Source organism: Hypanus sabinus, chromosome 2 (assembly GCF_030144855.1).
Source record: "Hypanus sabinus isolate sHypSab1 chromosome 2, sHypSab1.hap1, whole genome shotgun sequence".
NCBI lineage: Eukaryota > Metazoa > Chordata > Chondrichthyes > Myliobatiformes > Dasyatidae > Hypanus > Hypanus sabinus.
Window position 1 is genome coordinate 132,322,668 of NC_082707.1, and position 25,357 is coordinate 132,348,024.

The following is a 25,357-nucleotide window of genomic DNA, read 5'->3' on the forward strand; positions in this document are numbered from 1 at the left end:
CTACAAAAGAATTTTCTGTTTGATTCTTTTAGCTCTGCCTTGAAAAATATTTCAACTCTAATAGATCTGAGTATGAAATCCTGAAATTGCATTTTACCAATAGTTTTCTTTTAAATTTTAGCTTGAGGTTTACATGTGATTTAAAACCAGTCTTTTTTTCTCTCACTTCATGTTTCATTATGTACATGTACAATACTGTTTAATGGTGCTGTGAAAGGTGCGGCTCAAATGAAATAAATAGATGAACTAAATATTACGGGAGATTTTCATTTGTACATTATCCATATGTTAAATCTGCAAGGGATGCAGGTAAATAATGGTTTCGCAATAGTTTATTATAATATTTGTTGTGTGAAATGCTTTGATTCTGGCATTTGCATTTCTGATCACATTTTTATTTTTGTAAAGACGAGAATGATTTTGTTAGATTATTTTTAGATTTGTTTATTAATTTTTTTGCCTGAAGTAAGTTGCTATTAAGTGACAACATTTGTTATTTTACATTTACAATTTGCCTCACCATAGTTGAGGCAGTACCTTTACAATGATTGTGCAAAACCCCTCAATGGGCCCTGGGAAATATGAGAATTGTGCCATGGAAAAAGAGCTGTCTGGTGCATTACATTAGATATTCTGGCTGTTCACTTTGTGATGCAAGATTCAAATACATGCCAATAAGTCTGCAACCTTTGGTATATTCTGGCCATAAGAGTTCCATATATAAGTTGGGTAGTGTTCAATCAAGCTGAGCATTAGTCCAGAATGATCACTGTTTCACCGCGAGATTGCAGTTTCACCAGGTTAAGCTCAGGAGGGTTCTTTGTGATTGCATCTATGCAATGCATGCAATCACAAGGAAAGTGCACCTATGTCTCCTTTGATAGGAAGTAAGGAGGTTTAGTTTGACACCAAGCACCCTTAACAAGTTTCAACAGATGCATATGTTGAAACTATCCTGGCTGGTTGTGTCATGGTCTGGCTCAGCAATTCGAATGCATAGCAACATAAGAATCTGCAGAAAGTAGTGGACTGTGCCCAATATATCACAGGCATATCCCCTCCAGCAGTAGCACCTACAGGAGGCACTGCCTCAAAAGGAAACATCTATCAACAAAGGTTCTCGTCATTCAAGCCATGCCACCTTTATGCAGCTACCATCTGGGCAGGAGGTACAGAAGCTTGAAGTCCTACACCACCAGGTTCAAGAGCAGCTACTTTCCTTTTACCATTTGGTTCATGAACTAACTGGCACAATCCTAATTTAGCAAAGCTTTGACCGTAAAAATGGGCTCTTGGGTTCCAATGGTATTCTTTCTTATAAAAATTGTGTATAATTTATATTCAGTTTTTGTTTTCCTTGGGAATGCTGTTTCTGTGATGCTGCTGCAAATAAGTTTTTCATTATACCTGTGCAGACATGTACCTCGTGCACATGATAATAAACTCTACTTGGACTTTGAGAGAAATGGAGAAGGGTCGTGTTGAAATGCATTTAAAGTTGGTCTGAGGCATACTTGACAAAATAGAGAGTGGTTTTACATTTGGCTGTGATTGGCTTAGATGTGCATTACCTGGACTAAAGCACCATTCCCCATCTGGAAGATCTGGAGGACAAAAGTGATAGCTTGTTCAAAACTGGCTTCATATTTGAGCTGCCAGTGTGTGATTCCTTCTTTTAAAACATAATGAGCAGGAATGAAATGCAACAACCAGATGAAGAATTGACTTGTATGCTATGCTCTTCTTGGTTTATGATACAGATATTGTACCATCATTTACCATGTGTATTTGACCAACATTAGAGTTTTGTCCTACTGATAGTGACAGTGATCAGAATTTTTGTCATGCTCTGATCAGAACATGATAATCAATTATTTTTGTTCTAAATCTTGTTTAATCTGCAGTTTTCTTGCTCTTTCTCAAAGCTGACCAGCTCCTTGTTTTGTTTTCCCAGCCAATTGAACCCACCAACAGATTGCACAGTTATCTAACTCCAAATAAAGTTAAGGCTGATCCTAGCAATGATTGGCTGTGTCCAATGTCACTTATTCTATAAAATGTGAAAGATTAATCTATTCTCAGGGAACTTGTGTGCATTGTAAAAACTTGTTGACATTCTCCAAATACTTTTTAATAACTCTTTTAACTATGGTATTCCATTTGTAACTTCTGAGGTGCAGGTGATACTTTATTTTAGGATTCATAAAACAAGTTCAGGTGGATATTAAGTGATTATGATACTTTATAGCTTCTTTTGTATAGACCTATAGTACAATGCAAAAATCTTAGGCACGTATATATGGCTAGGGTGCCTAAGACTTTGCACAGTACTATATTTGTTAACATGGAGCGGAGAGCGTGTTTTTAAATCTGGCAGGAGCAAAGTATGTTGGGAATGGTGGGACAGACTGGCAGAGGTGGGGTGGGGAGGGATGTTGTACGGGTGCAGACACACCAGGCAAGGTCATTTGATTCCAAGTAATTGATCATTATAGAATGTATTTCTGGTGCCTCCACATCCTCCCCTATTCCTTCTTTTACCAATCATGTTGCAAACTGAGAAAAAAAACAAACAGGAAACTAGAAAGTCAGTTTCAGCTTGCTGAGAGATTAATAGCTTTGATTTTGTGATCACTAGCAAAGTGATGGTGCTCACTTTTACATGAGAGGAAAGCTGACCACACGAATGTAGTGCAGCGGGGATTTCCACATACACAAAATTCACAATTCTTTGATAAAGCATTTTGTTTACATAATACATTGGAAGTTATCTGTAGAAGTACGTAAATAGTATTCGTTATCATGCCACCATTTAATACATGTGTGCCTTGCTTAAAGTAAACACCAAGTTAGACTCACATTTCGGACTCCCGTCTTTTCCTTTCAATTAATTTAATGTTTTGGAGCTATAAAACATAACAGAAAGGTCTTGTTTTTTGGCTATTATTTTCACCTGTACCTAAATACAAAGCAAAGCTTTTGCTTGTGTGCTATCCACACAGATCATGCCATACATAATTACATCAAGGTAGTAAGAAGCCAAATACTGGAGAACATAGCATTTGAATTGCAAAGACAGTGCAGTGCACGTAGACAAACTAAGTGCAAGGACCATAATGAGGTAGGTTGGGAGACCAGAGCTTAAGAGTCTGATAACAGCGGGACAGAAGTTGCCCTTGAGTCTGGTGGTATGTACGTTTGTATCTTCTGCCTGATGGGAGAAGGGTGTTGAATGATTGGGATGGGTGGTATCCTTGATGATGTTGGCTACTTTCCCAAAGCAGTGGGTAGTGTAGACAGGGCGAATGGAGATTTGCATGTTGGATTGGATAGCACACCACTCTGCATTTTCTTACGACTTGGGGCAGGGCATTTGCTGTGATGTATGATGTCCAGCTGCTGTCATGTCGACAAGGAGGCTTAGCACCAAGTCAGACTGAAGATTCCTCACAAAGGAACAAGCAAATAGTAAGGCAGTCTTGTTCTTAATCAGCCTCATAAGCATTTGGAATTAAAGTGGGATCTGAAATATAATACACTTAACATATTGTCTATCATAAATATCATAAAATCTCTCTTTGTATTAAAATTAATGGAATTATTTGAAACTCAAACAATGAAAAATGTGTACTTATAGAGTGAGACTCTGTAGCCAGTAATTATACAATTAAATTCATCAGTTGCAACTCACTCAGCAAAGATTAACATGTTAAGGGTTTTTAATGGCGTGAATAGTTCCTTAATAAGTGAAAATAATTCACTGAATTCTGATTACCCAGGAGAAGCCAGCAGCGGCAGCACACTGTGGTGAAGCAGATAATACTGATAACAACTTATGGATTTCTGCATTTAACTGTAAGCGTGTGTGCTCCATAAATTGCTGTCAGGTTTTCAGGTCTGGTCGCTCACTGCACTGATTGTAAATTCCAACTCCTATTTTCCTTCCCTGGACAGACCTCATGCATGAACCAAGTGCTTGTCATGAGTGATAATTTCTACAGCAGTGCTTTCAGGGATAAAAATCAGAAAACTGAATCTCACCGCCAGTCTCTGTCTTCTGAGCAGATAAGTCCAACGTGCCTACCCCTCCCTACAGGCAGCACTGATTATTTTTCTCATATTGGAAAGTTAGCATTTTGTACCAGTGTTTCTGCCCAGGAGCTGTTCATCCAAGTAATTTGTTCTGATTCCATTAGCTTAAGAACATCCCATGTGTGGAATTCCAATATGAAAATGAACAGAGACTGCATATTTTATTTACCCAATTTTTCTCCATTCAGGATTCCTGAAGGTCCCATTGACCAGCTACCAGCTGCTGGAAGAGTGCATGCACTAGAAGAACAACTGCTAAAGGCCAAAGAGCAGATCGAAATCTACAAGAAACATGCAGGCAATGGTAAGTGACTATCCTGTTCCACTGATTGGGTCCATTGTCAGGAATCCTTTCCTTAGGGGAGTGTTTGAAAGTGTATTTCCTTCCTTTCTTTCACAGTGCATGTAACGTGCTTTGTAAAATGCTGGTTTAGCTTTGTAGCAATTGGAATTGCTAAATGATCTCCATTATTAAATAATGTGCAGCTGCAGTGATATCAGGAAGAAAGCTGACATTCAATGAACAAGTCGTGTGACCAGGAAAATGACATATAGAATTTAATCCAGAGAATTTAGGGCTAATGTATTCTGGCAGAGTGGACAAGACAAAAAAAAATGCCAAATAAATGGTAGAATGCAGGGTGTTCAGGAACAGAGAGACATTGAAGTGCTTATTCACAAATGCCTGAAGGTAGCAGGACAGATTGATCAGCTGTCTTTAAAGGCTGGTTTAGTTAGCTAAGGCAGACTACTAAAGCAAGGAGATTATACTCAGTCTGTGTAAAACATTGTCAGAACCATGCCCTGCCCTGCTCACTATGTTTTTGGAAGGATATGATAGTGAGGTTGCAGGAGTCACAAGGATGGTTGCCAGGAGTAATGATGGAAGACTGGACTGAGCTGTGTCTATTTTCTTTGCAACAGGGTAGTTTGAGGGCAGATTCAGTTGTGTATTAGATAATGAAAATCCTCATGGGCTGGTGAAGAGAGAAGACTTATTTCCCTTACAAAACAGGTTCAAAACTGGGGGACATAGATTTAATGTAATCAATAAAGGATTAAGAGGACAGCTGAGGAAAAGTTTTCTCACTTGGAGAATTCTTGGGTCTGAGCAGGTGATAGAAAGAAGATCTGATCCAGCTTTAAACTGTGCTCAGCTGATCACTTATTGCACTATAATCTACAAGAATTTGACTATAGAAATTTTTTAGTTGGCACTATCTCAATAATTGAAGAAGTTCTACTGTGGTTATGTGATTATTTGATAATGCAGCAAATGTATTGACCTATAGACAGACTCGTGACAGACTACAAGCTAAGAAACTTTGTTACTTAGGAATCCTCAGAGTGGATCATCCTGCTATAATAAGTATTGTTCTATTGCCTCACTTGGTATGTTTCAGCTTCTTTCATGGTAAAACTGAAGCAGCCCATTCATATTATGTAATGATTTAGATGAATATGCTTGTGGTGTTCTCTGTAACAAAATTAGAAGTGAAGATGGTACTTTGGTTCTCATTGGGACGTTGATTTTAATTGCTCGGGTCTGACTTGCACAACATTCAAGAATGTTGCTAAAGAAAACATTTACTTAAGGTCAGTGTCTAACCCTCTGAGCATCCATTTATCTGACTGCATCTTAAACATTCAATGTGGGTGGAAAAAGCACATTCTGTGAAATTGCAGATTGATTTGCTGGTGCACCCAGACTGCAACTCAGAGACATGTCTGTAATGAGCCACACTTGTCTCCATTTTAAGTATCCAGCCCACACTTTTAAGGTAAGCTCTACTACTCAAAGAGGGTGGCTGCATTGTATAATTTACCAGACATACCATACACTTTTGAGTTATAGCTTCTTGCTGTCGAGATGTTGGTGTTTCCTTCACTTCCATAGTACCCCACAAAGCCCTTGATGTACATTTCTCAGTGGGGACAGTATTGGTAACAGGGTGAACTGCATTCTCAAAGTTTATAATTGTTATGAATTACTTAAAAGCTAACAATTAGCATAACAAAACATTCTGGCTGCTTGTCAACCTATAAAAGCATGGAACTTGTTCAAGGAGGGGCTACCTATGACCATCACATTAACATCAATAAATATGCAAGATCTGCCCATAATCTTTGACCAAGAACATATCAACTTTTGCTTTAAATATACTCAATGACGTAACCGCCACAGCCATCCGTGGCAATGATGTCCCTCTATTCTGAGTCTGTGCCCTTTTGTCCTGACTTACCCACTGTAGGAAACATCCTCTTCACATCCACTCTATATAGATTTTTCAATATTCAATAGGTTTCAGTGAGAAACCACCCCCCCCCACCATGTTTCAAAACTCTAGTAAGTACAGACTCAAGAGCCATCAAATGCACCTCATATGTTAACCTTTCATTCCCTGAATCAGTCTCGTGAACCTCCTCTGGACCTTCTCCAATACCAGCACATTTTTTCTGAGATAAGGGGCCCAAAACAGCTCGCAATACTCCAAGTGCCATCTGGCCAATGCCTTCTAAAATCTCAGCATTGCATCCTGGTTCAACGCCAACGTTGCATTTGCCATCCTTATCACAGACTCAAGCTCCAAGTTAACCTCTAAGGAATCTTGCACAAGGACTGCCAAGTCCCTTTGTACCTCTGATTTCTGAACTTTCTCCCTGTTTATAACATAGTCTGTGCCTCTATTCCTTCTACAAACGTGCACGACAATGCACTTACCTACACTATATTCCATTTGCCACTTCTTTGCTATTTCTCGTAATCTGTCCAAGTCCTTCTGCAGACTTCCTGCTTCCTCACACTATGTGCCCTTCCACCTATCTTTGTAACACCTGCAAATCTGGCCACAAAGCCATCAATTCTGTCATCCAAGTTGTTGAGATAACATGAAAGGAAGAGATACCAATACCAAGCCTTTCTGAAAGCCACTGGTTAGGACAACCACCCAGAATAGACACCCTTTATTCCAACTCTTTGCCTCCTGTCAGTCAGCCAATCCTTTCTTCATGTTAGTGTATTTCCTGTAATAGTCTTATTAAGCAGCCTCATGTGCAGCACATTGTCAAAGGTCTTCTGAAAATCCAAATAAAGAACATACACTGACTGTCCTTTGTCTATCCTGCCTCAAAGAATTCCAGTTGATTTGTCAGGGAAGATTTCTCCATAAGGAAGCCATGCTGACTTTGGCCTACTTTACCATGCGCTTCCAAGTACTTATCCTTAATAGTGGACTCCAACATCTTCCCAACCATTGAACTCAGGACAGCTAGCTTATATTCCTCTTTCGTCTGCCTCCCTCTCTTCTTAAAGAATGGGGTGACATTTGTAATTTTCCAGTCCACTGGAACCATGCTAGGCTCTAGTAATTCTTGAGAGATCATTACTAATGTTTTCATTATCTCTTCAGCTGCCTCTTTCAGAACCATGGGGTGTAGTCCATCCGGTCCAGTTATCTCCCTCAGACTTTTCAGCTTCACAAGCACTTTCTTCCTAGTAATAGTAACTACACTCTACCCCCTGATGCCCTTGAATTACTGCTATACTGCTAGTGTCTTCCACAGTGAAGACTGACACAAAATGCTTATTAAGTTTGTCCACCATTTCTTTGTTCCCCATTACCAATTCTCCTGCATCATTTTTCAGCGATCCAATATCATATCCATTCTCGCCTCTTTAACTCCTCATACTGTATATCTGAATATTTTTTTCAGTTTCCTGTCCTGTGTTTTCCAAGATTAAGCAATCTTAAAAATGATTCTTCTGTATAGTTCAAACATCAAGTGATTTTAATCTAAATTTTCTTTGAATATAGAACATATGCAGAATAGTACAGGCCCTTCAGTCCATGTTTTGTCAATCTTTTAACATACTCAAACATCAATCAGCGAAGCCTTGCTGCCCTCCATTTTTCTTTCATCCATGTGCCTATCTAAGAGTTGCTTAAATCTCCCTAATATATCTGCCTCTCCAACCACCAGTAGGACTGCATTCCACACACCATTCTGTGAGTAAAAAAAAAACCTACCTCTAATATCCTCCTGTACTTTCCTCTAAATACCTTTAAATTATGCCCTCTCTTATTTGTCATTTCCACTCTGGGGAAGAAGGTGCTAGATGACCACTTTATCTATGCCTCTAAACATCTTAGACACCTCTATCAAGTCACCTCTCATCCTCTTTAGCTTACTTAAACTTCCCACACAAGACATGTTCTCTAATCCAGGAAGCATCCTGATAAATCTCCTCTGCACCCTCTCTAAAGCTTCCACATCCTTCCTATACTGCAGCATCGGAGCTAAACACAAATGTTTCAATTGTGGTCTAACCAGAGCTTTGTGGAGCTTCAACATAACCTCGCATCTCTTGAATCCAATTCCCTGACTAATGAAGGCCAACGTCATCTTCAACTTGCGCAGCAACTTTGACGGGTCTGTAGGCATGAACCCCTAGATCCCTCTGTTCCACACTACTAAGAATCCTGCCATTAACCCTGTACTCTGCCTTCAAGTGCAGCCTTCCAAAGAGTATCATTTCACACTTTTCCAAATTGAACTCCATCTGCCTCCTATCAGCCCAGCTCTGCATCCTGTCAATGTCCCTTTGTAACTTACAGCAGCATTCTACACTGTCCACAACATGATCAACCTTAGTGTCATCTGCAAACTTACGAATCTGCTACTCCACTTCCTCCCTTCCAAGTAATTTATAAATGTCACAAAAAGCAGAGTTTCCTGTGGAACCCTGCTGGACACCGATGTCCAGGCAGAACATGCTCAATTTCCTACCACAGTCTGCCCTCTGTGGGCAAGTCAATTTTGAATCCACACAGTTGAGTTTCCCTGGATCCCTTGCCTCCTGATCTTCTGAATAAGCCTACAATGAGGAGCCTAGTCAAACTCCTTACTAAAATTCTCATACACCATATCCACTGCTCTACCTTCATCATATACTATTATCATATGCCAATAATAAATATTATTTGACTTAATTTAATGCAACTGGATCATAACTAGTTAAATGTATATATATTTTTTAATTCAGCTTATCATATACCTCAAGTCAGACCTTTTATTTAAAGAGAATGAGCTAATGAAATAAATTGATTAGAATTTCTCAGCTCACTGTTGTGTTACTTATGTGGCAGGTCCTGGGAAAGAACACGAGGAGCTAAGGCGTAAGATTGAAAATGGACTGAAAGAGCTCTGGTTCTTCATGCAGAGTGAAGTCAAGAAAGTGAAAAAACTTGAAGGCGATGAAGCACAAAAGCAGGCAGATGTATTACTTGAGAACCTGGGTGACCAGCACAGGTAAGGACCCCACACTCATTACTGGTGTAAACATTTTGTTTCTGTCACGCTGGCGGCTGATCAAAGCCACTAAAAGCCCTGTTAAAGACCAAGAGAAACAGTGTTCATCCATTTCAATAAGATGTTACATTAGAAAAGTGTCAATTTCAGAGTGCTTTATACGATTTCAACCAATTGCACGTGTAAATGCAAAAAAAATCATTGCAGGTTTTGACGGTGTTGAGAATCCTTTGCACTCCATTGTTTCACAATTCCCTGCAATGCAGATCCTTGAGCAATCCACCTCAGACTCTGAATCAGGATTGAGGGCCCAGGTCAGACTTAAAATTCTTCAAACAGCAACATAAAGCGAACATTTATGAAGCAAAAAGATGAGTTTTCCAGATGGATTTGAGTTAGCAATTCAGTCTATGTCCTATGAATCTTTTCAGTCTTCAGTGTTGCAGTTTCTGATGTCCTGTGGAGCTTCATATTGATTACTATTTTATAATTCACCACAAGCAGGCCCTAAATCCCAGGTTTAAATGTATTTCTTTCAATACTGTTTCTGATAGCTGATATCATTGTAAACTCTGGGAGCATTAGCTTGGTGGTCTGGACATGTGAACAAATTATTCTGAGGATCTAACTTCTTTGTCAGCCAGGGCTTTGCTTTGTGCTGACAATTCTGTATAACAATATTTTGTTAATTTACACACTTAGTGTTTGCTGAGAGCTGTCATTTCAGCCACAGGCTTCAAGACGTGTCATACAATATTGAAAATTCCATGCATGTTAAGCCAGTAAGTATTGGGTCCTGATCAGTGACGTTACCATTGTTGTCAGTTCTACTGTGAAATTCTCTTTGAGTGAGTTTGGTGTAGTATTGTAAATGAATGCTGAAGTTAGTATGGAAAAAATACTCTTGCATAAACAATTACCCCTTCTCCCCTTCTCACTCTCTCCTTGCCCTCTCCCCTTTCACTGCACCCTCTCCTCCCCATTTCCCCCATCCACCCTCCCCTTCTCTCCTCCTCCACCTCTCTCTCACCCCTTGCCCACCTACCCACTCTGTTCCACTCCTCTCCCTCTCCTGCACATTCTCTCTCTCCCTCCCCTTCCTCTTTTCTACCCTCCCCTCTCTCCCTCCCTCTCACTCTCTAATGCACTTTCTCTGTCCCTCTCTCCAATTTATCAACTTCTTCAGCTTATCCTGGCCTCATCCCGTTGGAGATACTCCCTTTGTGCGATCCATTATATTCTTGCCCTTACTTGGACATTTTATTTTAATTCTCTGTCATTTAACCTGTTTGATTCTGCCCTAATCGGGGCACTTCAGCTTGATTAAAGATCAATCCTGATTGTAGAGCATCTTCCTAGTGTGTGAAGGCTGTCTTATCATAATTATTTTGTGGTTGCAATTTGCAAGAAGTGGAATAATATTGTTTTCTAATGAAGGAGTTTAGAAAGAGTTCAGTACTAATCAACAAGTTCCAAAACCTGGGCCTCTGTGCCTCCCTCTACAACTGGATCTCAGTGCAGGTTGGAAATAGCACCTCCTCACTGCCAATAAACCTTATTTTTGTTCTCTTTTTATTCTACTTATTTAATTTAATCAATTAATTATATGTAATATATAAAGAGAGTAATTTACAGTTTTTAAATTATGTATTGCAATATACTGCTGCTGTAAAACAACACATTTCATGACTTCTGGTGGTGATATTAAACCTGATTCTGACTTTTGTAATTGAAGCTATTGACCTGGGTGTGAATTGGAAAAGAATTACTTTACTGCATTGGGTCCCTTTCCTTTACTTTTTCTGGAGGCATTGACATTTAACAAAAATCTCTTCCACACACCTAGCTGAATCCATGAACCTTGGCAGTGAAAGTCAGCAAAGCACACAGATGTATTCTCTTTCATTTGAACTCAGCAGACATAAGGGCCATTGATTGAGACATAAGAGCCAAGACTATGCTTTAATTCCTCTTCAACATAAAGCAAGTATCTTTCTTATAAATACCCAGTTAGTATTACCTTCAACTGATGCTCAAAATGAGGCTAAGTGCACAGTTGTAAGATGCTCTCGTTTTCTGTTCTACTGAACATATTAGTTTGTGTCAACTGGATTTATCAGCTTTCACACCCATTGATCCAATCTGATAATTCAACTTAAAATTTCCTTCAGTTTTAAGAAATACTTGAAATATTTAGGACTTTATCCCAGCTTTGAGTGGCACAATCATGCAGAAAATCGTAAAAGTGAATACTTCCCATCATGGAGAGCCATTGAATTAATTGCAGTACTATTTTATAATCTGGTTTCTACCAGTTGAACTGTTCGCTGTTTTATCTTGCTGCCTGTGACCTGCTGTGGCACAACACCACTGTTCCAAACTTCCATCTCCGACATCAGCATCCGCACTTTGGGAAAACACCCGAAATTATCCAAGTGAATGTGTGTCTCTTGTCAAGCCATGGGTCAACAGCAGTAATACTCAGTCATGCATAAGGTGATAATTGAAGTGAAGCAGCTTGCCCAAAGGCTGGGAATGTTGAAATATGCCATTCGATTGGTTGTCCCCTTTAATTAAGCTGTTTTTCTTGAACTGTCCAACTGATGTGGGTAGTGGTACTCTTTGTATCTTTACATGGTTGGCATATTATGAAGTCTTTATCTTCAGTGCCTCAAAGTGGAAATGAAATTAACACAGATAACACTGAATTAAATGGTTACATCCTAATTAGTATTGATCTTTTATGGGAAGATTGGTAGACAATATAATCTAGGCTAATTCCTGATCTCCTATGACATCCTTCAGTACCATTTGGGATATAACAAGTTATTAGGTGCAGGATTTAAACATACTCAGTACAGTGCAAAGGTCTCAGGGGTGTATGTCTCTCTCTCTCTATATATATATATATATATATATCTCTGCACAATGCTGTAGTAACTTTATGTATTGCACTGTACTACTGTCACAAAAAAAACAAATTTTATGTGAACAACACACACAAAATGCTGATGGAACACAACAGGCCAGGCAGCATCTATAGGGAGAAGCACTGTCGACGTTTCGGGCCGAGACCCTTCGTCAGGACTAACTGAAAGGAAAGATACTAAGAGGTTTGAAAGCAGGAGGGTAAGGGGGAAATGCAAAATGATAGGAGAAGACTGGAGGGGGTGGGATGAAGCTAAGAGCTGGAAAGGTGATAGGCAAAAGTGATACAGAGCTGGAGAAAGGAAAGGATCATGGGACGGGAGGCCTAGGGAGAAAGAAAGGGGGAGGGGAGCACCAGAGGGAGATGGAGAATAGGCAAAGTGATGGGCAGAGAGAGAGAAATAAAATGAACAACTAAATATGTCAGGGATGGGTTAAGAAGGGGAGTAGGTATTTTAATTCCGCGTCCCATTCCCATTCTGATATCTCTATCCATGGCCTCCTCTACTGTCAAAATGAATCCAAACTCAGGTTGGAGGAACAACACCTTATATACCAGCTGGGTAGCCTCCAACCTGATGGCATGAATATTGACTTATCTAACTTTCATTAATGCCCCTCCTCCCCTTCTTACCCCATCCCTGACAAAGTTGTTTGTTTTTTTCTCTCTCTCTGCCCATCACTCTGCCTGTTCTCCATCTCCTTCTGGTGCTCCCCTCCCCCTTTCTTTCTCCCTAGGCCTCCCGTCCCAAGATCCTTTCCCTTCCCCAGCTCTGTATCACTTTTGCCAATCACCTTTCCAGCTCTTAGCTTTATTCCACCCCCTCCGGTCTTCTCCTATCATTTCACATTTCCTCCTCCCCCTCCTACTTTCAAATCTCTTAGTATCTTTCTTTTCAGTTAGTCCTGACGAAAGGTCTCAGCCCGAAACGTCGACAGTGCTTCTCCCTATAGATGCTGCCTGGCCTGCTGTGTTCCACCACCATTTTGTGTGTGTAGTGTGAATTTCCAGCATCTGCAGATTTCCTCATGTTAGAAATTTTATGTGAATGATGATAAACCTGATTCTGATATGGACTGAAAGCTGAGAGTGGGAAGGGGCAGGATGATGGGGAATCACAGATGGTAAAAAGGGAAGGGAGAGGGAAGGAAGCGGGCTGTACCAGAGAGACATTCTGTAATGATCAATAAACCAGTTGTTTGGAATCAAATTACCTTGCCTAGTGTCTCAAGGCTAGGTGTGCCTGTGCCTGCAACACTCCCCACCCCTGACACTCCTTCTGTGCCGCCTGTCACACAGCCCTCCTGAAGTGCTCCACACTCACCATTCCCCACATCCTTTGCTCCTGCTATGTTGACAAGTTCAGAAATGTACAAACGTGTTAGGCACCCTAGCTATGATATGTGCCAAAGACACAGTACTGTACACAAAAGAGTGAATAATGAAATTAAGAGTGAAGAGAAATTAATGGAATCACTTTAAAATGTCAATCATTATATAATCTGATTAATAGAAAAAACATTGCAAGCAAGAGAACATTCAGAGATTTTATGTGTTGCTACTGGTTTTCCTGAAGGGCAAGGAGATTATGCAGCTGTTCAATCTCCATGGAAGGTTGATCACAACTCAGTTTTAGTGTTAGCATTGCTTCTCACTATGCTGCATTTTGCCAGCTTCACCTTCAATGGAAACATATAACACTTACAGTTTTATTTCCTTCCTTTTGACCCTGATGTCATTGTGCTGGGGTCAGTGGGTGCAGTTGCACAGTATGTTGTAGCCTTGAAATGGGCACACTCGCTGTACCTGGAATGAGGGAGTTAATTGTAGTAAGAGCTAAGCCTCACTATATGATCATTGGCATTGACTGATGATGAAGGACAGGAATTGTCATTATATTTTGTTGCCCATTAGTTCAGTAATCCGGCTGATCTGTTAGCAGCCTAGCCAAACTCAGCTCAATCAGTGATGAGCAAAGTTGAAGCAAGGATCTTGCTGGTCTTCATAAAGTACTATGAAGTGAATTTAAGTGATTACTGAACTTTAGAGGTTGATCTGGTTCCTCAAGACAATGCTAGATCAGACTTTTCTACTTTCTTGACTCTGCTTGGATGCAAAAAGTGACAGGGGAAAGAGATTGTGCAGCAGAATCTTTGAAATAGTGGAGTTTCTTTCCCCCATTGGGTTTGGATTAGCCTAGTAGTAGATTTGGTGCAGCTTTTGAAACAAACTGCCATAGACCTATTCCTTTTCATCAAATTAAAATTTCTCCCAGGGAAAGTGAGAGAGAAAGAAGCAGGCCATTGATCTAATTTTTGTGATAGCCATTCCCTTGATAGTGTTGTTTGTGAGCCATGAAGTGGCAATTATGTTGCCTTATGAATCTGATTTGTGTTCCCTTGCATTCTTAGGTCCATTATGACAGATGTATACTACCTCAGTCAAACAGATGGGGCTGGTGAATGGAGAGAGAAGGAGGCCAAGGATCTGACAGAACTGGTTCAGCGGAGAATAACATATCTGCAGGTACTGCTAATCTGAAGTAGTGTAGGCATGAAATCATAACATGAGCTGCCTTTTATGTCAGCTTACTGCAGAGCAGGAAAGGCAAAAACTAGATCCTAAGCATGGACAGTGTTCAGTTGGAGTTAAAATCAAAAGTAGGATTACTTCAATTTTATTATTCATTTTTTGAAGCTGAGGAATCTTGTTGACACCATTCAGTTCTTTTATTGTCACTCATGAACTAAGATCATTGGAGCAGAAGTGAGTTGCTATTGATACAGATATACAAATTCATTTATAGTCATATATACCAGGATACAATGAAATTCATGGCTAGCCAAGCAGAGTTGAATAGTGCACAAAGTAATGATAAATGCAGTAATGAATACAACAACGAATGCAAAACAACAGAATGGTGCAAAGATAGAACTGTGTATTTGACAAATAGCTATTTATTATTCCTGACTTTTCAAAGGCAATGTTTTTTTCAGGTTTTTTTTCAACCAACTTGTACACAAATAAAAGTACACACCATCTGTGATTTCTGCTTCATTACTCTAGACAACTCTATTGTTCGTAGATTCACCTTGTTAACTTTCAGCACCCTGGAGAGCATCATGCAGAAGTCCAGCACACTATAGTGCATTTGTCCACACGCCTAATGGCATACAGATCTTCCTGTCAGTATAAACACTAATGGTGTAGACTGCTACTTAAAGACTCATTACTATAGCAACTTAAAGCCATATGTAAATACAAGGTTGATTACCAATACCTAAATGTTGCTGTTTGAGGGGCTGCTCCAACATTGAAATATTGAGAGTTAACTCCTGGCATTGCAAGTGTATTTATGTTTTAAACAGCAGGTAAACTGTTAATTAGTACTGAAGATCTTCCTTAGTACCAAAAAAATTATTATTAGTGATGTCGTTTCACATTCTCTTAGCTGTTAATTGTTAGATATATAAATCAAATAGTTTTGGTCTTTCCCTTGATACATTCTTTATTCTGCTCCCTGTGTTTCAGGTTCTTTCCAGTGTTGGCCCTTGAGCATACCCTTTCTAACCATTTCTTTCTTTCCCCTACCTCTGGTCATTTCTCCATCCTTTCTTCAGATAAGCTCAAGATATGCATAATCAATGTCCCTGGTTTTGTCTCTGCATCAATTAGTCCTTTTAGCAATTTGTCATCTAAAAATAATATGAAATTCCTCATGTCCAAAGGCATAGAAGATATCTCTAGATTCATTCCCTCAGTAAATCTGTCCCAACATATTTCAGGACTGACTTAGGTATTCTAGGAAAATTGCTTTTTAAACGACAAAAATTATCTTGAAATGCTTTTAAACAGTGCAGTCGAACAGCGGAAATGAAGTGGGATATAACATAGTTTCACTTGGTGGAACACCTGTACCTGGTAACTGCCCAGATATTGGCTTATTTATGTGAGAATTTGTGTATCATCTGTACCTCTGTTCTACAGAGAATCATTACCAGAAAGTAGGTTCAAACTGAGTGAGATGGCATATGATATTTAATACTAGACTGTTTTAATGCACAGTCACCAGGATGACTCATCATCCCCAAATTTCTGTCTCCTACTTCCCATCTTGGAGTCCAAACCTATTACTTACATAAACCCTCCTTTTCACCTGAGAGTTTTCTCATTGCCACTGATCTTGCTGGTGTCTAAATCAGCACTCAGTTTTCAATCAACAATAATCTGCTGCAACCATCTAAGCAGTTTCCACTTTGTGGATATCCAGTAATAACCATGAAATAGCAAGACCTATTTTCCAAAAAATATCTCATGATAGGGTTCATTGGTTTACTGATACTGTTGATGAGTAACTTGCACGGCCTGTACTATTACATGGGATTTTTATGTCTTAGAAATGAATTTCTGCAATTTTAAATATTGACTGTAATGGTTTGTATGGGTAAACTGCTTGTAATCTACTTGTATAGACTGTGAATTGCATCACTGTGGGCTTGGTACTCTCTTTGAAGTCTTTGAAGTCCTGGTTCAGTGCATCACAGTGGCAATAATGAAGAAAAAAATCAATTTTCTTTGCAAAATGATTAATTCTCATTGAAGACAAAAGGAGTTTGATTTACAAGTTTCCACACTTTTGTCCAGGTTTGGTATTTGGGCCTGTTGCTTCATATCAGTTCCTTGTCTTCATTTTGTCTTCGATTTCTGATTTTGAGTGCTGTTCCTTACTTGAGTGGTCTGTCATGTGGCATCCAGTTGGCACGTTCCCTTCAGGTGCCTTGACAAACCAATATCTTGTCACTTTGAACATTGATGTTGGTAAGCTCTTGTTAAGTCATTCTGTGTGATGATGGGCAAGGTGGACAATTCAGGCCATTTCAAAGTGATTCAACAATGGTATTGCAATTGTTCAGCTTCATTGATGCTTGAAGGTTGCTGGGAGTTTGACTGGAGTTATTTTGCTGGGGAATAGTAATGATGATGTTGGAGCTGTGTTTCATCACCTTGTTAAATGCTCAGCTAGCAAGCAGACTGGCCTCAGCAGTCAAAATGACATGTCAGTGCTATGCTGGATAACTAGTTAAGAGTCAGGTAGGAAAGCTTCTGCACAGAGCAAAAGACAACAAATGACTTTGACTGAATCTGTAAAGTTGATAAGCGTAATGAAATTGAGCCACACCACTGTTGATTCCTGTTTTGTATAAGTGTACTTATACAAACAGCATCCCCGTTATACAGGGTTTCACAAGAAGAGTGAAAGTGAGACCAGAAGCTGGAAGTACTTTAATAAAGTATACTCTAATATTGCTTCTTTTTTAAGCTGTTCTTAAAGTTTACTTAAATGAATCAGTAACAGAAATAAATTTATACTGATGCTTCTGAAATCATCACACGGTGTTCTGATTAATAATTATAAACTCTGAGACATCTTCACTCTGATGCACTGCCACAAAGCCCTGACATATTAAATAATGAACAAAAAATGTTGAGCTGATCTTGTTCTTCATTGCTATTAAATTCTGAACCTCTAATGGTCAATGTAGCTCAATAGTGCTTTGATTCAGCACCACTCCAGACATGGAAGCATATAAATTAAGACTGATGCTTCAGAGCCATACTGAAGAAATGACATTGCTCAGCTGACCTGTTAAACTGATGTCTGCATCTGTATAATTAATTGAAAATGACAGATTGCACAAGGCTAAAGTCAAAAAGTTCTCACAATGATCTTGATAATAATTTATCCCTTAAATAGCACAACTAAAAACAGATGAACTGAGCATTTGTTCATGAACCCATAACTTTTCCCCAAAATGTATGTTATCCATAAAATTTGCAATTATACAATATGCATTCATCAATCATTATCCTCTGTGTTAATATGTTTGCTCACAATAGTGTACAGGTATTCCATCAGCAGCAAGTATGAGAGGTTATTTATTGTGGTACAAATATCATCCCTCACCAGTTGGTCAGTGTGGCAGTCTGCAGTGCTTATTTGTTGAGAGTGCCTTACACTGGAAGATTAGCAAGCTTAGGCTGTCTGAACTATCTTCCAGGCACTTCCTGTAGCAGTCAGTGTTGGTGTCTGTGTGCATCCCTAGGAACAACCATAGATCACAGAGATCTGTGTCACATGTCAATTTGAGATGAAAGTCAATGAAGACCACTGCATTCGATAGTTTCAGTGGTTCCATTTAATATCAGAGAAATATAAACAATACACATCCTGAAATTCTTGTTCTTTGCAGCCATCCATGAAAACAGGAGAGCCCCAAAGAATGAGTGACAGAGAAAACGTTAGAACCCCAAAGGTCCCCCACCACACCTACTACCCCCTCCCACGTACACACATGTAGCAGCAAAGGAACCCACCCCTCCTCCACTTACTTCAGCAAAAGAAAGCATCGGCACCCTCCACCCACCAAGCAAGCAATAGCAAAGCTCCCAATAAAGACCATGATCTGCAGTACAACAAAAGCTAAACATCCACTCCGACAATTCAACATACCACAGTCCCTCTCCCTCTCCCAAGGACAGAGAGGTGTCACCCTTTACAGTGAGAGGGGAGACTTAACAAAACAACTTGCTGATTTGCAATGATAAAGTCTGCTGTGTTGCTTTTTCCCTCCCTGCATTCTCCAACTCGAGTATCGGTGACAAATTCTCCCCCATGAAGGGAAAGAGAAAGGAGGAGGGAGGGGAAGAGGGAGAGCGGGAGGGAGGGAAAGAAGGAGAGAGAGGGAGACATGTTGAGATATTGAGATTCACCGAGTACAGAGCCCCAGACAACCAATCGACTGTTTCTGATGTTCCGTGTTCTCCCGTGACGCTTCGGTCAGTGCACCAGCATTGAGTCAGCCTGTCCGCAGGGCCATGAAGCCTTGGAAACCCAAAGGCATGCTCTTCTTTTAGGCCGCATCCTTGGGATTCTGAAAAGCGGCTGCTTGTGAGCAACCAGGAGTGGGTCCCTCCACCGCAAAGAACTGAAGTCTGAGTGTCTCTCCAGGTCAGAGTCTCTGACAGAACCCATCCACCCCGAAAACGAAAAAGAGAGACATCAAAAGTAGAAATTAAGATGTTTCACCAGATGAGCTCGAAAGAGTCGCTGTTAAGCGCCATTCCCTTCAAGTCTTCCTTGAGAAATACAATGCAGAAGGAGATGGATGTTGGCTACTTCCCCACTACAGGCACCTTGATAGCAGTTTGCTTCTGTATTAAGGCTATGACTGAGCATGAGGGTCTGATGAGTAGGGCTCTTCTCATCTGTTTATGGGACCATGCATACTGCACACAGCCAGCTACCATGTTACCCTACTTCGCAATATTTTCAGTGCAGTTAATTGAATGTGAAGTACTTTGAGGCTGCTAACAGAAGCTATGGTAATTGCAAGATTATTCTTGTTTTTTCTTCTGCTTGCATCACAGTGCAGAAAATTTCTTGTTAAAATCCCAATCCCTTTAAAAGCTTCATTGGATTTTTCCAGTGCTTCAAATGCTGCAACACAGATTAAACATTCAAGATACAGTGAGTAAATCAATAAAAAGTCTAAAGCACATTTCAGTGAAGCCTATCATTGTAGGCTATATTTCTATTTGTACAAGTGAACTTTAAAGTATAATCAAGATTGAAATCATGACCATATTTAAGTTGCTGTCACTGATCAATTCAGTTGTAACTTTTGAGATTGAAGTCAATAGATTTTTGCTTGTTTAGCTTATCTAGAGATATATTGATCAAAGATGGATAAGTAGGTTGAAGTACAGATCAGCTGCAATTCAATCAAATTGAATTGAGGATTAGGCCTTAAGAATTCACTTTCCACTGTAAAATAGTGCAATATTCAGTCATTCCATGATTAAAACTAGGCTTCACCTATCCGAGAAAGAAACGTTCTTTTGTGCAGTGTTTCTTATCAATGGACAGCAAAAGCATAAATTTCTGTAAAGAATCATGCATCTAGCAAGGTTCTGTAATGTGCACAAGTGTCTGAAAAGTATTCTGAAACTGCAAATTCTTGCAAGAGTGGTACTCACAATCCTGAATTATACTTCAATATTAGAAGTATTATTGCTGATATTGTAATTTTGAACAGAGCAAGTTGTTTTACAGATGAGACATAAAAGATATGGGTGACTCTGAAGTATACGATCTATGTTATTAAATATTTATAAACTATTTCCAATGAGGTCACACAAATGTTTAATGACAATAGTATTAGTTGTTAGAGTTCCTTTTAAAATACTGAATTACTCTGTAGGGTAGGCTTCGTATAACATTGTGTTTGTCAAATATACCAATGAGAATTGAACAGAAATGTTATTCCATCAATTTCTTAAACCTGGATCTTTGTGAATTAATTAACTGAGGTTTACTCACAAGTAAAGCTGAAGTCTTAGCTCTTATTTTACAATTAATGTTCTGAACTTATCCTATGCTTAATTTTATTAACAGTGAAAGAAGAAGCAGCGTCTTGAAGGTTAGACTTATACATTGCTGATTCGTAGTGCAACTCACGCTAAGGCAAAGCATCAGAGCAGGAAATGGTCAGGGACAGTCAGACTGGACACAGTCTCACCCAACTAAGTGAGAAGAAGACAGCCAGTTCTCTCAAGGTGAGGAACAGGTGCTGAGAGGAAAGGTGTTGGCACACTAATCAATTTTCTTCTGAAATGAGAAGTAAAAGACACACAGGTCATGTGAGTTTTATGTGTGAATAATGAGAATAAAATGAAGGTCATTCCTATAGCCTATAGAGACTAGATAAGGATGTTTTTTGAGAATAAAAGGCATGTGTTATCAGAGGAACATGATCCCAAACTGAGCTGGATATGATTCACTGCTGATAGCTCAGAGAAGTTCCCCTTAGGAAATGGTACAAAGGATTGAATAAAGAAAATGGTTGCTTGTGCCTTATCAGAGGGACAGTTCGAGCCAAGGTGAAGAACAGTCATTTTAAACAGCTGCATTTGGTGCCATTAGTTCAAACTTAACTGACAACCTGATAAATGTTGCACAGGAAAGTTTTCTGTGGATGTGGCAATGCTTGTCACATGCGGAAAGGGAAAAGACTGTGTCAAAATTGAGAACCATATAATAATCTATAATGAGATAAAATTGAATGAATTCTTCACTTCGACCAAATTGAAGCTTATAGTCTCTTGGAAGAAGATCTACAGTACTTCAACTGAAAGTTTTTGGCAAAAAAAAATTACAATAAAAAAATGTTCTGCATATTGAATTTTACGGCCAACCATCATATATTTAGAAAAAATGCAAGTACTTAATGTGAAACTGATGAAATGCAATTAATGCTCTATGATACCAAAGAGGATCTTCATGATTGTAGATGTAACGGCATATTTTGTGCATTCTCATAAATTTTTGCAAGAGACTCAGCTGCTAGGAATTCTTTAAGTGACCATAGGGATACATAAATTCACACTATGGAAAGAGTAAAATGTAAATTGTAATGGCTGAAAATTGCTGTCTTAGTTAATAAGGGTACAAATTATCCAAGTGCTATTCGCCAGTCTGTAAATACCATGAGTAAAGGAAATACTAGATTATAAGCAAGTGCAGATGATTGTTTTTCACATATTAGCTACTGACAAACAAATTGCCAAAACTTGCAATTATCCATAAAATGCCTACAAATGTACTATTACACATATTATAATATTAGCATAAATTTAAAATGTGCAATAAGTTTGTAATTTCTACATTGAATGTATCAATCGTGTTGCTTCCTGAAGTAATATCATTGAAAGTTTATAATCAGCTTGCATTTAGAAAAAAAAACTACCTCAAAAAAAGCACCTGTTTCAAAATTTAAACCTGTTCCTTTATCTGTAGCAATTATTTTATTTTCAAGGTACCTCTAGTTTATACGTCTCTTGCAAAGGAGCAAGGCATGGTTTATTCTGGAGTGCTCAAAATCATTCCTCAGAGGCAGACTTCTTTAATGCCATGGTCTTGTCCTAATTATGCAAATGAATAAGTATTGTGGTTCAGATATGATCACTTGCCAATTCCTTATGAATGTTGCCGTGTTTGTGAATTTTCTTCAGTTAGCTTCCTATGCTGATCTGCTAAAACTAGCATTACCTGGAAAATTGTCAGAATATGCTGCTTTTAACATGGTGTGGTTCAGATTACTTCAGTCACATTACTATTGAATGAATTATATAAGATGGGTATTTGTTAGCTGCCAAAACTCATGCCAGATCCAGATTTTTGTCCTTACCCTGACTGAAAGAAAATGTGCAGAGTATTTATTGAAAAGTGAATAATACTCCTCTCACGATTTGGTAAGGATAAATTTGTGTAACAATCAGCAAAAGGCAGTGGACTAAATTGAATAGGTTTCCGGCAGGAATTTTTATGCATCTTTGCTGGAGCTATTTATGTTCACTCTCAGTTGCTGTTGATGCTTGAAGAATTTTAAGAATGTCTTTGAGTACCACTCGGTGTGAGCTGTGTTGTCCCCTTAGAACCAAGTTAACTTTTAAGAGAGCTTAACATGGTATCTTTAGGCTGATGTGTCTGGCTTTCCAAACAACCTGCCACTCATTGCACTTCATTACTGGAGTAAGAGGCATGGAAAAGCAACATGTCACGGTGCTTCAATGGTGCTGCAGAGTTATTAATACAGGGGCTGTTATCATCTCTTTGCACGGCTCTTCAACCTCAACTCCATGGTTCTTATAGGCCTCATAACTGTTTGATGAGAATCACCACAGAGACTTTCTGTGGTTTTGATGAGCTTTTCTCTTCCCCTCCAGAAAAATCACTGCATTTCAAGCCTGACTAACATTTTTATTACTTGTTTTCCAGCACCTGCTTGCTGTTGCTATTGGCACCTCTTTAGCCGCATCCTTGCCCTTTCTTGCAGAGATCAATCAGACTTGTTTTAGCTATTCAACATAACAACTTATCCAACCAAATAACTCTGGTCAGCAGGTCTCCATGGACACTGACCTTGGCCCCTGTGTACTAACCTTCTGTAGAAACTGCCTCAAAATTAATAGCAACATCTTTGGTCTGTAACTTTAAAGAAAACAAAGGAGTATGTGGAAGTTGTTAAGAAAAGACAGAATATCAGTAGATTTTACTTCCTTTTGAATTCATCTGTGCCATGTACTTTGTCCAAATAATCCTTAATATGTTTCCAGATAATTATTTAATTTAGATTGACCAATAGGTTAGCGTTGCAGGAGTAATTTAAAGGTATTGCTAGATATATCACATATAGGGGGTAATCAATATGAGATGTGGGCCAGATATTGGCAGAATCAAGTGCAGGACAGAAGAGGAATGTTCAGCTAAATGCAGCTTGAAATTTATATTTATTAGGCTGATATAGAAATAATGTCTGAGGAGTGGCAGATTCCTGCAGTCTTCCAAGAGGCAGTGATTGAGCTGGCTGTGTATTAATTTCAATTATTTCCCCCTGTTTTTAGTCACATTCAGACAATTGTTTATCATCATAATTTGCTGTCACTTCCACTACTGCTTCTGAATAAAATAAGGACGCACAAGAACCATCAGAATCTGGTGATAAATATTCTCATTATGTAGTTGGCTGCAAAATTCTTAACAATTTGCATAACTTTTAGCAGGAATTGGATGTAGGATATGATTGGAAGGCTTTTATGCTTGCAGCACCATGGTAATAGAAGAAAATAGGGCATTCTTTTGAAAGGTTAGTGCGGCTGTTAGTCTCTTTACCACCATAAATCTGAATTAAGAGTTGTAGGAACACACACAAAATGCTGGAGGAACTCAGCAGGCCAGGCAGCATCTATGGAAAAACGTACGGTCAACATTTGGGGCTTTGCAGGGCAACGTCGACTGTACTTTTTTCCATAGATGCTGCTTGACCTGCTGAGTTCCTCCTGCATTTTGTGTGTGCTGCTTGGATTGTTTCAGAGTTGTGGGAACAGCTTTTGTACATGGTCGTTAAGTGTGATTGGCCTTCTGTGACAATCCAGGTGAGGTAAGGCAGACTCCAATAACAACAGGCCGGATTCAATATGACCCAACCTATCAGAGAAAGCTGCATGCCTTCAGTCTGTTTTACCCAGGTATAAGGCAGAGATGTTGCTGAGTTGAGACTGTCAGAGGAAGCAATGAACCCTTCATAGAAAATAATCAAAGTTTGCCATGTGCTGTATTTTGCGCTTTGTACGCCGTGTAGGTTGGAACTGAACTAACATGGCTGCTCCATGGAGTCACCTGTTCAGGTACAAATGCTGTGGTTGAGTATTGAGAGGTTTTCCTGCATTCCAATCATAGTTTTATTCCGACTTTATCCTTGACTCCTCAAGCTTGACTTGAGAACGATAACACAAAAAGAACAAAGCAGGTCAGGAGCCTGTGGAGGCATTGTGTTGAACATATTTGTATTTTTACAAATTAAATCAGGGTGTCATGTAACTTTTTCTTCATTTTTGGTATGTGATCACTTGTCAGACTAGCATCCGATGTCCATTCCTCAGTATCCCTCTGAGAATGTGGCAGTAAACTTTCACGGCAAAGGTACTTCAACTATGCTCTTGGGTAGGGAGTTCAAGGATTTGGATCCAGCAATAATGAGCCGACTGCACAGGATAATGGAAGGAAGCTTGAAACTGGTGATGCGCCTGCTGCCATTATCCTCCTTGCTGGTAGAGGTCATGGGTTTCAGAAGTGTGGCCAGAGTCGCCAAGCTGCAAAGCATAGTTTGTAGATTAACATCCTGCCCCAGGTATTGTAGATAGTACAGTGATTAGTGCACCAGAGACATATCAGTGCTGTCTGACCACAAGCTCAAATTAATTTGGGTTATTCTGGCCCAAGTGAATTTTGATTATCTGCTTGTTGGAAATGTCTGAGTTCTACCCCACCCCCATAAACATCCTGGGGGTTACACGACCAGAAATTCAACTAGTCTACCTACGTGAATTCTGTGGCTGTACAACAGGCCAGAGGCAGGTTGTCCTTTGGGGAATAACTCACCTGATGATACTCAAAGGCCTTTCTAC

The 25,357-nt window shown here is 39.4% G+C and overlaps 1 protein-coding gene across 13 annotated transcripts in view; it reads left to right on the forward strand.

Annotated features, from left to right (window-relative positions):
• The window catches only part of LOC132383951 (alpha-(1,6)-fucosyltransferase), an 825,511-nt gene that overhangs the window by 659,200 nt on the left and 140,954 nt on the right, over positions 1-25,357 (forward strand). For all 13 annotated transcript variants that reach the window (XM_059955175.1, XM_059955226.1, XM_059955235.1 and 10 more), the window contains 3 exons: positions 4,281-4,396; positions 9,240-9,402; positions 14,743-14,857. In XM_059955175.1, the coding sequence (XP_059811158.1) occupies positions 4,281-4,396; positions 9,240-9,402; positions 14,743-14,857 (394 nt within the window). The remainder of the gene's footprint in view (positions 1-4,280; positions 4,397-9,239; positions 9,403-14,742; positions 14,858-25,357) is intronic.